At 43.2% G+C, this 15,638-nt stretch overlaps 2 protein-coding genes across 2 annotated transcripts in view; one reads left to right on the top strand and one right to left on the bottom strand.

The window, feature by feature from the left end:
- Window positions 1-8,526, top strand: part of LOC111150346 (zinc finger protein 157) — a 38,013-nt gene extending 29,487 nt beyond the window's left edge. Inside the window, exons 3-5 of the mRNA XM_022507798.1 lie at window positions 5,859-5,985; window positions 6,276-6,371; window positions 7,304-8,526. Coding sequence (XP_022363506.1) covers window positions 5,859-5,985; window positions 6,276-6,371; window positions 7,304-8,526 — 1,446 coding nt within the window. The remainder of the gene's footprint in view (window positions 1-5,858; window positions 5,986-6,275; window positions 6,372-7,303) is intronic.
- LOC111150571 (zinc finger protein 674-like) overlaps window positions 1-15,638 on the bottom strand; it is an 886,492-nt gene that overhangs the window by 833,754 nt on the left and 37,100 nt on the right. The gene's annotated exons all lie outside the window — the stretch shown is intronic.

Here is a 15,638-nt window from a genome sequence, read left to right on the forward strand (position 1 = left end):
ATATTTTGTATGATCTGTAATGTTCAATATGTATAGGTCCAAAAGTTTCACCTTCTTAATTATGTTGCTTGGGTCCTTTGTATCATTGCTTATTCTTTTGTCCACTTAACCTGTCTCATTTTGTGAGTGGTATATTAAAAGTCTCCCATTAAAGAATGCTTCTGTTTCTTGCATTCCTATAGTTTTGGTTTATAGAGGCTTTTGCTGTGTAACTTTGTGCATAGGTATTTTCACGTATCTTTGTTGTCAAATCTTCGTTTTGGAGGGGGTGTTTAACATTACAGAGTATCTTCCTTTGGCTCATATAATTGCTTTTGGAATTCTACTTTGGCATCAGGATTTCTATCCCTGCTTTTATATTGTTTTCATTTGGTAAATCTTTGTCCCTCTCTTTAATTTTAGCCTTTTGGAATGACTATGTTTTAAACATGTCTCTTATGCACGGCATTGGTGGGCTCTGCTTTATGAGGCGCTGTGAAAATCTTTTTTGGTTAACAGGTGAGGTAAGCCTATTAACAGTTATTTCTGTTATAGTTTGATGATAGAAACAATACAAATATGTTTGGTCTCAATACTTTCATTTTCTCTTCTGATGTAATAACTGTGTGTATATGTTCTATTCACTGTGCTTCTTTATTGAGTGTTTCCTCTAAATTTTTTTGGTAATTAAGAAGGTTGTATTTTTATGCTGGTAATTCCCTTGTTAATACTTCTCTTTTTTTCTTTCAGAGAGAGAGGGAAAGGGTGTGAGCGGGGCAGTGGGGGGCGAGGGAGAGGGAGAGAGAAAATCTTTAAAAAAATTTATTTATTTGAGAGAGAGAGAGTGTGTGGGTAGGGGTAGGAGCAGAGGGGAAGGGAGAGGGAAGGGGAAAAAATCTCAAGAAGACTCAGAGCTCAAGGTGGGACTCAGTCTCATGACCCTGAGATCACAACCTGATCAAAACCAAGAGTAGGATGCTTACCCAGGCACCCCACAGGAGAGAAAGAATCTTAAGCAGGCTCCATGCTCACTGTGGAGCCCATCGCAGGGCTGGATCTCACGACCCTGAGATCATGACCTGAGCCAAAATCAAGAGCCAAAACTGAACCGATTGAACCACTCAGGCACCCCTTCGTGTTAATACTTCTTATAGTACCCTTAGTCAACCCTCCTTTCTTTCCATTTGCTTATTTATTCACAAAAGTTGTATAAGTTTAAGGTATATGACATGATAATTTGATATACATATTGAAATGATTACTACAGTTAAGCTAATAAATATATTATCTCCTCACATATTTACCATTTTTTAAAAAAAAAGTTGCATTTATTTATGTAATCTCTACACCCCTCCATGGGGCTTGAACTCCCGACCCTGAGATCCAGAATCACACACTCCTCTAACTGAGCCAGCTAGGCTCCCCCATAGTTACCATTTTTTGTGTATGTGATGAGTACACCCGTAATTTACTTTCTTGGCATATTTCCGTTGTTCAATGTAGTATTATTAAGTATGGTCTTCATGCCTATATGTTAGATCTCTAAAGATTTTATTTTTAAGTAATCTCTACCCCCAGCGTGGGTGTAGATCTCACAACCTGAGATCAAGAGTCACACACTCCAGGGCGCCTGGGTGGCTCAGTAGGTTAAAGCTCAGGTCATGATCCCAGGGTCCTGGAATCGAGCCCCGCATCGGGCTCTCTGCTCGGCAGGGAGCCTGCTTCCCCCCACCCCCACCTGCCTCTCTGCCTACTTGTGATCTCTGTCGAATAAATAAATAAAATTAAAAAAAAAAACAGTCGCACGCTCCACTGACTGAGCCAGCCAGGTGCCCATAGATCTCTAGACTTTATTCATCTACATAACTGACTTTGTATTGTTTGACCAACATGTCCTCATTTCCCCCATCCCCCTGCTAACATTCCTCTCTGCTTCTATGAGTCCGACCTTTTTAAAAAAGATTTCACATACAAGTGAAGTCATACAGTATTTGACTTTCTCTGATTCATTTCCTTTAAGAAAAAAAAGATTTTATTTATTTATTTGTCAGAGAGCGAGAGAGGGTGAGAGAGCGAGCATAAGCAGGGGGAGCAACAGGCAGAGGTAGAGGCAGAAGCAGACTCCCTGATGAGCAGGAGCTCAATGCAGGGCTCGATCCCAGGACCTTGAAATCCTGACCTGCGCTGAAGGCGGACGCTTAACAACTGAGCCACCCAGGCACCCCTGTCTGATTCATTTCACTTAGCATCATGTCCTCCAGTTTCATCTAATTTGTTGCAAATGGTGGGATTTCCTTCTTTGTCATGACTCAATCAATCTGGTTGTATATATAAACCACGTGTTTATCCCTTCATCCACGGATGGACCATATCTTGGTTATTGTGAATAATGCCGCAGTGATCATGGGAACACAGATATCTCTTTAGGATAGTGATTTCACTTCCTTCAGATACATACCCAGAAGGGGGACTGCCGGATCATATAGTTCTATTTTTAATTTTTTGAACAACCTCCATTCTGTTTTCCGTAACGGCTGTACCTGTTTACCTTTTAAGATTTTATTTTTAAGTAATCTCTACACCCACTATGGGCCTCAAACTTACAACCCCTAGATCAAGGGTCACACGCTCCACTAACTGAGCCAACCAGATGGCCCTACCTTTTTTTCCTTATTAATCTTTGATAACATCTAATTTGTATCTCAGCTTTGCCTATATAGAAGTCAATGATCTTACTCATCTTTTCTCTTTTTCTTTCTATTCTTCCATTTTTCTTTGTTCTTCTACTTTGTCAGGACAACTTCAAGTTTATACGTTGTCTTATGACCCATGACCCCAGCTTTGTTTTAGTCTTAGCTTTACAATTAGTACATGGAATGCTCACTGTTAGGCTTTTGCCAGAATTTTCCCATTCATTGGTTTTGGATGGATGGTACAGGGCTGGCCAATAGCATTTCCTGCAGCGATGAGCATGTTCTGGGTCTCTGCTGTCCAGGACTGTAACTAGCCACATGCGGTTACTGAACACTGGAAATATGCCTGATGTGACCGAGAGACTGAATTTCCTATGTTACTCCATTTTAATTCATCAAAACTTAAATTTTATAACCACATGTGTCTAGTGGCTACCGAATTAGACAGTGCAGCTCTATGAAATTCCTGAGGAAGGGCACCAGTGTTTTGGCCCACTCAGCTGTTCTTCTGATAGCCTCGATACTTGAAGAGTATCAAGTATAAAGCATCGAATTGCCTTTGTTGGTACTTTTCCCCCTTCACTTTCTTGAAAGTGCTACATTACTACTGCTTTGTGTCTTGCGAAATTGATGCCAGTTTAATTCTCTTGTCTTGGGAGTTATTTCATCTTTTTGCCAGGAGGCCCTGAGGGAATAGTTTCCTTGTCTCTAAATTCTAATTGTTTTATTAAAATATATCTCGGAGTTGGTTGTTCCAGGTCAACTTTCCTTGGGACCCAACGGGCCTTGGAATGTGTTGAGGTTTTTTTTTATGATGCCGGGTGTGTTCTAGCTTGGTGAATATTCCATGTGTACTTGAAGAAACATAATTAATTTCTATGTTTTTGAGTGGAATGCTCTGCAAAGTCGGTTGGTTGGTGTTCAGTTTTTCTATATCCCTGCTGATTTTCTGTCTTCTAGTTACTTCTATCAGTAAAAGAAGTGTCGAAGGTCAACAGCCATAAGTGTGGATTTGCCCATTTTTCCTTCCAGTTCTTTTAGTTTTGTTTCATGTACTCTAGGCTATTTTATTAGAGCAATTCCCCCCTTCCACGATCCCGCTCCTCCACGGTCCCCTCCATGGTCTTTTGGCTGGAGAGTTAGGGCTTTAATCTCTCCACTTTGGCTCTCACTTTCTATAACTGTGTTTACCCTCAGGGCCAAGTGGTGGGGTTTAGAGAAAAGGCAATGCGGATCCTTTCCATACTCTTTTTTTTTTAAAGATTTTATTTATTTGAGGGAGAGAGAGAGTGAGAGAGAGCATGAGAGGGGAGAAGTCAGAGGGAGAATCAGACTCCCCATGGAGCTGGGAGCCTGATGCGGGACTCGATTCCGGGATGCCGGGATCATGACCTGGGCCGAAGGCAGTCACTTTTTTTTTTTTTTTTGACAGAGAGAGACACAGCAAGAGAGGGAGCAGAAGCAGGGGGAGTGGGAGAGGGAGAGGCAGGCTTCCCACTGGGCACAGAGCCCGATGTGGAGCTCGATCCCAGGACCCTGAGATCAGGACCGGAACTGAAGGCAGACGCTTAACCGACTGAGCCACCCAGGCGCCCTCCTGGGCACTTGCTAAACTATTCTCCTTGCTAAAGAAAAAGATTTCTCTTCCTCAGAGTGCGAGGTGTCTGCTTCTAACAAAGCTTGTGGCTTTGACTCTGGGGCTGACTTTGGGGCAGGAGTGCATTTAAAAAAAAAAAAAACATGGGCCAGTTGCGCAATGGATAAAAAAAAAAAAACCCAAATAGGACTTCTCCCATTCTCTCTGTCCCACAGTACCCTCCTTCAAGCTTCCTGCCATTTTGGTGTCCCTGCTGACTCAGTACTTGTTTTCTCAAGCTCTTTGTTTTTTTCTTAGCTATCCAATTTATTCTGGTGGTTTCAGCTGGCACTGAAATGTGATTGCCTCCCAAGCCTTGGCCTGTCCTGGCCTTCTCTTCTGAGCTTCAGAATCATATACCCACCTGCCAGCTGGATGTCTATCAGTATGTGTCATAAACACTCCAGCTGAGGTCCAAGATCTATTTTAATTTCCCCTTCTGCCAACCTAGTATCTCTCTTGTTTTGCTAATCTCAGTATGTGCCACCAGCCCCAACCCATCTGCTCACGCCATTTTTCTGGGAGTTAATATTCTGTGCTTTCCCTCCACTTGACAGTACTTCTGTATAATTTATAAGTATGAATATATTGTGCAAAGGTCAGAAAATATTCTGATGGTGTATGCAGTCAAATATCTTAGAGACTGATAATGTGTAGGAAAAAAGAGCCCCAAAGCCCTCCACTCTCTGGCCCCTGAGTGTCTCCACAGCCTTTATTTCATCGTAGCCTGAAGTGCTGTTTTCCGTCACACTGTTCTATGTGAGGTTCCCTAACTCACCATGTGTGTTTCATGTTTTCCTGCCTTTTCTTATGTGATTGCCCCATGTTTGTGGAGGGAAATTGTATTCTTGTTTAGGGATTCAAAGCTCTGTCTCCCCAAATGAAGCTGAATCGAGTTGAATCTGATAACACAAAGTAGAATCCCATTCCATCCCTTGTGAAAGCCCACTGCACCCTGCACACGTGTCTAGCACAGCTCCCGTGTGCTAAAAAATAAAGATTTTATTTATTTATTTGACACAGAGGGAGAGACGGTGAGAGAGGGAACACAAGCAGAGAGAGTGGGAGAGGGAGAAGCAAGCTTCCTGCTGAGCAGGGAGCCCAATGCGGGGCTTGATCCAGGACCCTGGGATCATGACCCGAGCTGAAGGCAGACGCTTAACCTACTGAGCCACCCAGGCACCTGGCAAGAATGTGTTTATATACAAGTCTCTTTATTGGAGTATGAGCTCTTTGAGAACAGGTACTCCATCTTATTCCTCCCCCCCTTTTTTATTTTTAAAAAGATTTTATTAATCTGTCAGAGAAAACATGAGCAGGGGGACAGGCAGAAGGAGAAGCAGGCTCCCCACTGAGCAGGGAGCCCGATGCGGGGCCCGACCCCAGGACCCAGAGATCATAACCTGAGCCGAAGGCAGAGGCTTAACCCACTGGGCCACCCATGCTCCCCAACTCCTAGTTAACTCTTATTATATTAGTGTTCCGTGGAATTAGTTCCCACACATCTTCTCTGTGTGTCCCATTCTGATCCTTGCAGATTGTTGTTACAGGGATCTGTGTCATTTGAGGACGTGGCTGTGGATTTTACCCGACAGGAATGGCACAGCCTGGACCCCGCTCAGAGGACCATGCACAAGGATGTCATGTTGGAGAACTACAGCAACCTGGCATCTGTGGGTGAGGATTATCTCCCATGTCACTCCTGGTCACGTGTGTGTCCTGTCTTGGTTACTGGGATGTGTGCAGCCTTTGTAGACTTGGATGATGCTCGAGTTCTAGATGCAGGGGTCACAGGTGACTGATCAGTTTGGGGCACCGGGAAGCGTGTGTGTCGTCCCTTCCCCCCAGTGAAAGGTTTAAATGGGCCCCCTTCCTTGTGCAGCTCACGAAGATGCACCTTCCTCCTCCATCAGAGGCCCTAAGCTCAGACAACTTGGCCCATGTCCTGTGCCATTTCCCATTAACAGGCCTCTGCGTGGCCAAACCAGAGATGATCTTCAAGTTGGAGCGAGGAGAAGAGCTGTGGATATTAGAGGAGGAATCCCCAGGCCCTGGTTACCCAGGTGAGTGTGCAGTAGCCAGACATATGGAAACGGGAAATAAGAGCCCAGAAATGCAGGTCAAAACACTCTGGGAGGTGTTCTCTGGTCATCTCTTTTTAGAGGCCCTTGTGCTTTGGAAACAACTGGAGGCCACGTAAGGTTTGCACACTTCAGATACGTAAATCACACATGCCAGTTATCCTGCTCACGCTCACGTGCTCCGTGCTCCTTTATTTTGATTTCTGTAGTTATCTGCCATTCTTATCTATCCCTGCCTGCCTCATCTCAGACATTCTTCGCTGTTCTGCCTCTCTTTAGTATTTGAAATTGCCTTCCTTCCCTCTGTTGCCTGGGGTGGCTTCTGTGGTCAGGCCTTCACTCATTCCTTCATTTAGTGTTCCACCAAATCTTAAATGAGTATCTGCTCTAATCTGGTCACGTTCATGGTGTGGAGGTCCAGCAGCGAATAAACTAAGAGCTCTGTTCTGAAGCTTGCAGTCTGATGAGGGAAAGGGACCAGAGACAAATACATCATGTTTGGTGGTAAAAAGAAAATCAGTGCAAGATGAGAAACTGGCTAATGATGGTTGTGTGCTTGTAGAGAATGTGCTCAGGGAAGACTCTTTGGTGAGGTTAACATGAGTCTGCCAACATCAGGGATGGGAGAGAGACAGAACCATGGAGATTTTTAATATTTTGGGTAGAGAGGAGAGTACATGTCAGGTCTGGTCTGAGTGGTAAATCCTACAAATAGCAAAGAGGCCAGTGCAACTTAACAGTGGGTGGTGAGAGGCAAAATCAAGAGAGTTAGCCAGGGGCCAAATCATGTAGAGATTTTTAGGCTCTGTTAAGCACTTTTTTATAGGCTTTATGCAGCACTTTCATTTGATACTGTGACAGGGGAAGCCGTTGTTGAGTTTTAAGTGAAAGGGTGATCTGATTTGTTTTTAAAGGATCTCTCTCACTGCTGTGTGACAACAGTTCTGTTGAGGGTAATGCCCTCGGGCATGATTATGACCTCCGGCATCAGAAGATTCAAACGTTGGACCAAGCTGTTGAATATAATGGATACGGGAAAATCTTCTACAAGAAAACAGGCTTTGTTGGTCCTAAAAAGGCACACACAGGGGTAAAAAACTTTGGATGTCACGAATGTGGGAAAGCTTACTGCCGGAAATCAAACCTTATTGAACATCTGAGAATACACACAGGGGAGAGACCTTATGAATGCACAGAATGTGCAAAGACCTTTAGTGCAAGGTCATACCTCATTGCTCATCAGAAAACTCACACAGGGGAGAAACCCTTTGAATGTAACGAATGTAGGAAATCTTTTGGCAGGAAGTCACAACTCATTCTACATCAGAGAACGCACACAGGAGAGAGACCCTATGAATGTACCGAATGTGGGAAAACCTTTTCTGAGAAGGCAACCCTCATGATTCACCAGAGAACTCACACAGGAGAGAAGCCCTACGAGTGTAGTGAATGTGGAAAGACATTTCGAGTTAAGATATCCCTTACCCAGCACCAGAGAACTCACACAGGGGAGAAACCATACGAATGTGGGGACTGTGGGAAGAACTTCCGTGCAAAGAAATCCCTAAACCAGCATCAAAGAATTCACACAGGCGAGAAACCCTATAAATGTGGTGAATGTGGGAAATTCTTCAGAATGAAAATGACTCTCAATAATCATCAGAGGACTCACACAGGTGAAAAACCCTATCAGTGCAATGAATGTGGGAAGTCTTTCAGGGTACACTCATCTCTTGGGATACATCAGCGAATTCACACAGGAGAGAAACCTTATGAGTGTAATAAATGTGGTAATGCCTTCTACGTAAAAGCACGCCTCATTGAACACCAGAGGATGCATTCAGGAGAGAAGCCCTATGAATGTAGCGAATGCGGAAAAATCTTCAGTATGAAGAAATCCCTTTGTCAACACCAGAGAACTCACACGGGAGAGAAACCCTACGAATGTAGCGAATGCGGAAATGCCTTCTACGTGAAAGTACGCCTCATTGAACATCAGCGAATTCACACAGGAGAGAGACCCTTTGAATGTCGGGAATGTGGGAAAGCCTTTTGCCGGAAAGCACACCTCACAGAACATCAGAGAATCCACGTAGGCCGGCCCTTGCCTTGTACAATGGAGAAAGCTTCTTCGTGAAGACTCCCATCACCATTTGATCAAGCCCTCTGGGTCATCTGGTCACCCTGCACCCAGAGTACACCTGTAACAGTTTGGCTCCTACACTGGTGTGAAAATACATCCCAGTTCCTGTTAGGGGATAGCTCATTGTCATTTTCATTTCATTTGGATTTCCCTAATGAATGGTATGGTGGCATAGCTTCTTGTCTGTTGACTGGCCATTTCGGTTTTTTTCTTCTGTGCACTGACAGTGCTCTATCCTTTGCTCATTGTTTTTAATGGGCCGCTTCTCTTTTACTTCTTGGCTTAAGTGTCTCTTGGCTTTGTTTTTTACTATATGAGAATATAAAAATCTTTTTTCAGTTATGTGTGTTACAGATATGTCCTCACGGACTGTGCCTGGTTGTTTAATTTTGTTAAGTCTTCTGCTGAGGTTTTATGTTGGAATATGGATCAGATTCAGGGTGGTAATATTCTCCTATTCTTTCTTCTAAAGTTAAGGTTTTCCTTTCAACATTGAGAATTTGTCATCTACCCTGAGAATTTTTGTGTGTATAGTGTGAACTGTACAATATATAATACCCTATTGCTTTTAAAAACTTTACATGAATGGTATCACACGGTGTTGAAAGTTCTGCAGCTTGCTCCTTTCATGAAACGTTACCTTCCCAGGGTCTGTCCACGCGGATAAATATAGGACTGGTCCATTCATTTCTCTCTCCATTCTCTTGGTGCAAGACATTTGTATCGTGTCTGTGTTTGGTGTCTAAATCTAAAAGTGGAACTGATGGGTCATAGAGTGTAGGCATTGTTTAAGTGATTCAGCTCTTGTGTCCTAGCTCTAACATCCCCATTCTACACTGTGCTTTGTGGTACTTGGGCTATGATCTACAAAACATGTTTCTGTCTTGCCATCTTCTTACTGTTGGGTCTTGCCAATAAGAGATACTAAATATAAACTTTGAGGGTGAGGAAGGAAGAAGGGACCTGCTCCTTGTTTCCCCTTCCTGTTAGCTCCCTCTTCATCTGAGTGTCAGCCCAGTGTTACTTCTTCCCTTGGCCAGCAGCAGTTCCTCCCGGTGGCGGTAGTTTAATCCAGGCTGTAGATTTCCAGCACCCATGGAACCCCTTACGGTACGCCTCCCACCCCCTCAGAGACACTGGCAGCCGCTGGCCGGTGCCACCTCCCTAGAGGTGTGAGTCCCACCCACATGACACTACTCCTTCAACTTTTCAATTCCAGTTTCTTCCCTTGTTACCTTAGCCCAGCTGCTTCCTGTAGTTGCTATCTCCACGATAATTTTAATGTTCCCTGTCTTTTCAGTTACATGGTTAGTAACTCTGTGACTAGCTAAAAAGTCTTTATAATAAGTTCTTTTCATTAAAAAATAACTGGTGTTGTTTCTGTCCCCTAGCTGGGTTCTTCAGATTGATACAGAAGTTTTTCAACTTTGTTAAATAATTGTATTTTTTCCCCCTCTAGGTTGTACTAACTTACATTCTCATGAGCAGTTTGAGATGAAGTTTACATTTTTCCATGTATTCACCAGGACTTATTAGCAGTCTTTCAAATTGTGGCCAGTCTGAAAGGTGTAAAATGGCTTGAAGTTGTTGTATCCATGAATACGGTTTGTCTTTTTATTTTTTAAGTCGCCTTTTTGACCTTTGATAGTATTTTATGGTTTTCCCCCAAGAAATTATCTTTTAAAGCTAATTTTTAATAGAAACTTTGCTCATATATCTGTATGTACATATATATTTTAAAATGTAATAATGTATTATGGGGTTTATATAAATATTTATATGTAATATATGTGTATATATTATATATATAGATACACACACACATACATATACACACATACACAGATACAGTCATGTATCCCCACAAAACATTTTTGTTTTATATGTTCATTTCATTTTACCCACTTGTTTGCCATCTTGGTTGCTCTTCATTCCTTTCTGCATTCCATCCGGGATCATTTTCTTCTTTGCCTGAAAAATACCCTTTAGTGGAGGTTTGTTAGTGTATACCCAAACCCCTCAACTTGGAAAATGTGTTCTTTTTTTTGGTAAAGCTTATCTTTTTCTTTTTTAAGTAAGCTCTAGGCCCACCATGGGACTCCAGCTCATGATCCCAAGGTCAAGAGTCTTATGCTCTACCAACTGAACCAGCCAGGCACCCTGAGAATGTTTTCTAATGCACCATTTTGATCCACAAAAGTTAATCCTTTCCCATTAGTATTTTGTAGCACTATGCTATAGTAAATTGATGCTAAATTAAGTACCTGTTTTTGTTTTGTTTCCTGGATGTTTCATAATAAATATGAAGACCCAGGATATTTGGATTAATCATCAGATGCCTCCAAATACAGCATACACATGAATGTGTATATTATACTTTATGCATTTAAAAAAAAATTTTTTTTTATTTGACAGAGAGATCACAAGTAGGCAGAGAGGCAGGCAGAGAGAGAGGAAAGCAGGCTCCCCACTGAGCAGAGAGCCTGCTGTGGGGCTCGATCCCAGGACCCTGAGCCGAAGGCAGAGGCTTAACCCACTGAGCCACCCAGGTGCCCCCTTTATGCATTTTTTAAACAGCATTCCCTAACCCTCATTTACTGAGTATTAATTACATTTATCAAGATGTTATCTTATTTATTCTTTTAATCTTCAGCTCAATCATTTAAAAAACTTCAATTTTATGTTTTAAAATTCTTATTCTTATTCTTATTATGGAAAATGTCAAACATAAATAAAAGTAATCTATAGTGACAGAAAGCAGATCAGTGGTTGCCTGTGGGATGGGGATTAAATCCTAAGGGGTAGGAGGGACCTTCCTGGGGGGTGAAAGAACTATTCTGTATCTTGATTGGAATGCATATTAAATTATTAAATGAGTAAATTTAAGATTTGTGCCCTTTATTGATATAAATTATATCTCAATTAAAATTTAAAAGCAATAATACAAATGTTATGGGTTCCCACACCAGGAGCCATATGTGGGCTTCCAGGGAGAAAACTAGGAATCTTGACCACTAGATCAGGTAAAAGTACACTGGCAATGGGAGACTTAGTCCTCCGAAGGCTTTCGAAATGGCCTTGCTTCATGAAGATGGCCTTCACTGAGGCCCCGTGATGGTTTGTGCTTACCCTTGGTTAGCACCCTCCCTGCCAACACTACTGTGTGTATTTGACTCCTAATGGCTTAAGCACAATCCCTCTTGATCCTCCATTAGCCACCGCCACAGTAGGTTTTACCCTAGGATATGTCAGCCCCATTAACCTACAGCACTTCTTTTCACTTCTCTGGGCCTAGAGCACAGTGTCTGTACAATGACCTATAACATCAGCTCACGATATCTTGTCTTATCACAACTTTTTGATCCAGCAAAGTCTGCTGACTCCCCGTTAGCTCGGAGCATCATGTCTCACCACCCCTTTTCGCTGCCATTACGATTTTTGCTGACCCATTTGCTCACAGCAGAGTGTCTTTTCACCCCTTTAGCCTCCAGTTTTGTGACTGATGATCTTCCATTAACTCAGTATCATGGGTTTTTTTTGCTTTCCTTTAGATTCAGCACGGTGACTGCTGACCTCCCATTAACTCACAGTACTGTGTCTAGTCGCCTTCTGTTAGACTGAATGTAATGTCTGTTGACCCATATCGGCAGTGTCTACTGCTCCCCACTTGGCTACCATATGATATAGTCAACCCAATGTGTTCAAACCACATTGGATGCGCTCATTATGGTGATGTTTATCAGTCACCTGTAGTCAGTGTCTGACCCCACCATGTACCCACAGCACAGCACAATTGCACCAGTTTCCGTCCGCTGTTCCCCAGTTATCCACCAATGTGGTGACCTTGATCCTTCTGAGCCCCAAGACAGTATCTGCAGAACTCAGATGACCTTGTCACTCTGTCTTCTGATCCCCTGTTTACCAAGCTTCAAGATTTTTAACCTTGAGACCCAGTGGTGTCTGCTTAAAAGAGTCCCCATCACTGTGTCTTCCAACCTTCCACTACAGCCTGTCATTGTATCTGCTGACCATACACCGATGCCTTTTGATTGACTGATTTTTAAAGATGTATTGATTTATTAGTTAGAGAGAGGGGGAGAGAGCGTAAGCACAGTGCAGAGGGGCAGAGGGAGAGGGACAGAGAATCTTAAGCAGACTCCAGGCTGAGTGTGGAGCCCAACGCTCCATCTCATGACCCTGAGATCATGACCTGAGCCAAAACCAAGTTGAAGCTTAACCACCTGTGCTACCCAGGTACCCCAAAGTGTCTTTTCATTTATTAGCCACTAGCAGAGTATGAACTCCTTGAGGATGCATCACGTTTTTTTTTTCTCTTCAGTTGAATCATTATGTCAGCTAAATCTCCTCCCTTTAACCACGAGTTGTGTCTCTGACCAGTTGAAGCCTCAGTCAAGTCTGCTGACCCCTCATTAGCCCCCCTCATGGTATCTGTTGGTTCTCCATTAGCCAACAGTAGTTTCTTTGACACCCATGAGGCCCCAGCAGTGTATCTGCAGATCCTACTCCGCTACCTTCCTTCTGTCTGCTGATCCCCAATTAACCACAAGAGCTGAGGCTAACTTTCATGAGCTTCCAGGACGGTATCTGCTGATTCCCCATTAGCCCCAACTTGCTGATCACCTTTTAGCCGTCAGTACAGTGTCTTTGACCCTCTTAAGTTACAATCATGAGCCACTAGTACAGTGTCAGAATGCAACAGTGCCCCGGCTGAGTGCGTGTCGACCATACATTTGAGTTCATCACTGCGTATGCTAACATTAGAGTAGCCTCAGCCCTGTGACTGTTCATTAGTTTAATCTTTGCCTCATGCTTCTCAGTCTTGGCATCTGCTGCTGACCCTGAACTAGTGTCATCACTATCCACTTATATTGGTCACAAATAGTGTTTTTGATCATAAAAAAATCAGCTCTTAGCCCTTAGTCACTCTGCTGATTAGCCATGGAGCACCACTAAAGTGATAATGTCTCCATCTCAGCATCAGTTCATCTATTATCCCCATCCCCGTGGATGCTGGTCCCTCATTATTCCCTAGTGCTGTGTATTGGCCTCGTGAGCCTCATCAGAATGCCTGGGACTCATTAGAGCCTACCCTACGTTACAGCCCTTCCTGGTTCAGATAATCCTGTATTAGCCACTAGGACAGGGTCTTTGATGCCCAGTAGTCCCCCGTAGCTATGCCTGCTGGTGCTATGTCAGCTCCCACGACTGTCTGTTGAATTCCCACTAGTCCTAAATATAGTGTCTTTGATCTCTGTGATTATTCCCCATAGTTTATGATGATCCTGTATTAGGACCAGCCATTGTTCCCTGATCTCTGTATGCTGGTTTGTTGGCTATTGTTTCAATCCTTGAAATTGTTCCATGGACTCTGGTGGTTCCCCAGTCCCTTAGACTGCTGCTTTATTTTTCTGTTCCTTGTACTTCAGAACTTACTTGGTCTTTTTCTTTCTTTCTCTCTTTCTTTCTTCTTTTTCTTGCTGTGGTCTGATCCTTAGGGTCTATCCCCTGTTGCTCTGGCTGTTTTGCAGTCCCTTTGATTATCTTCCAAATATACAAGGACTATTTTTGTGGTCTCTCCAGATGTTTGATGATCCTGCTGTTCCTCAGGTCCAGACACTGTCCCCCTCCAGCTGTTGCCTTATTTCTCTGGCTATTCCTTTAGCCTGAGACTGTTCCCTTATCCCTGGCTGTCTCCTAGGTATTTCTGGCTATTGCATAACATTTAGGAATGACTTCCTGTGGCCGTTCTAGAGTTTCTAAGGCTATCCTCTAATTCCAAGGACTGTTCTCTGTCCCTCTGGCTGTTTGATAGTCTCTTTGACTGTTTCACATCACTGCAGTGACTGTTTCCCGTGTCCTGGAATATTTTCTCAGCCACAGACTGTTCTTGCTGCTTCTGGTTGTTCTCCAATGCCTAAAATAATTTACCAAACCCTCCCAGTTGTTACCTCAATCCTAGGCATACTCACACCTGATTATTTTCTGGTTTATCCAACTGTTTCTCAAAACCAAGGACCGTTGTAGCCACTGGATGTGGCTGGGAGTATCAGACAACAAAGAGTGTCAGGCTGCAGGGGAAGCACCTTCCTTCCACGTAGTTCCCTTTAGTTATGGCTGCCATGGAGAACTTACCTTACAGGGAGGCTTCCTAGTTCAGAGTCCTTGTGTGGCTCCTGGCAGGCGATCTGTAGTCCTGGTGTCACCACATTTCCTCCATTACCCTTCCAGAAAATCCACTAAAGTAAGTAAAGGGAGTTACCCTCCACCTCAGCATTCCATGCGTCTGGGTGTGAATCTCTGCTTGGGAGAGATGGATGGCGGAGAGGAAGCACGTGAGGGTGTCAGCCCTGTGAGGTGTGCAGCACGGGGTGGGCGGGGGAGTCCAGCTCAATGGGTGGCCCTTCCCTCCACTAAGTCTCAGTACTTCCCCTAAAAAATGGACCTCACAATCCATACCCAGAATCCTGAAGTCCGTGCTAGGGTGGGAGGATCATGGATGTGTGTATTTTCTCAGGTCAAAACACAAAACACATAATAATAACTTCATGTGTAACAATAGCAGTGATTTAATTTCTAGACAGGTAATGTGGTGTAATGAAGAGCACAAATGCTGGTGCCAAGTCTGTATTCAAATCCTGTCCCTTAATGGTTTCTTAGATATAACATCAAAAGCAGACACTGCAAAACAAACATAAATTGGATTTCATCAAAATTAACTTTTGTTCTGCAAACAGTAGTGTCAAGAAAGTAAAAAGTGAACCCACAGAATGGGAGGAAATATTTACACATCACATATCCTTTATCTTTATCCTTTATCCTTTATCTAGAACATATAGAGAACTTTTATGACTCAATGATAAAAACATAAATAACGCAACTTGAAAATGGGCAAAGGATCTGAATAGCAGTTTCTCCAAGTGAGCTATAGAAATGGTCTAAGCACAAGAAAAACTGCTCAACCTCATTAGGCATCAGGACGTGGGGATCAAAACCACAATGGAAAAAAAATACCACAATGAGATAACACTTCACACCTACTAGTATGGCTAGAAGAAAAAGTGTAGACAGCAACAAGTGTTGGTGAG

Source organism: Enhydra lutris, unplaced genomic scaffold (genome assembly GCF_002288905.1).
Source record: "Enhydra lutris kenyoni isolate GAN:26980312 unplaced genomic scaffold, ASM228890v2 scaffoldscaffold23, whole genome shotgun sequence".
Taxonomy (NCBI): domain Eukaryota; kingdom Metazoa; phylum Chordata; class Mammalia; order Carnivora; family Mustelidae; genus Enhydra; species Enhydra lutris.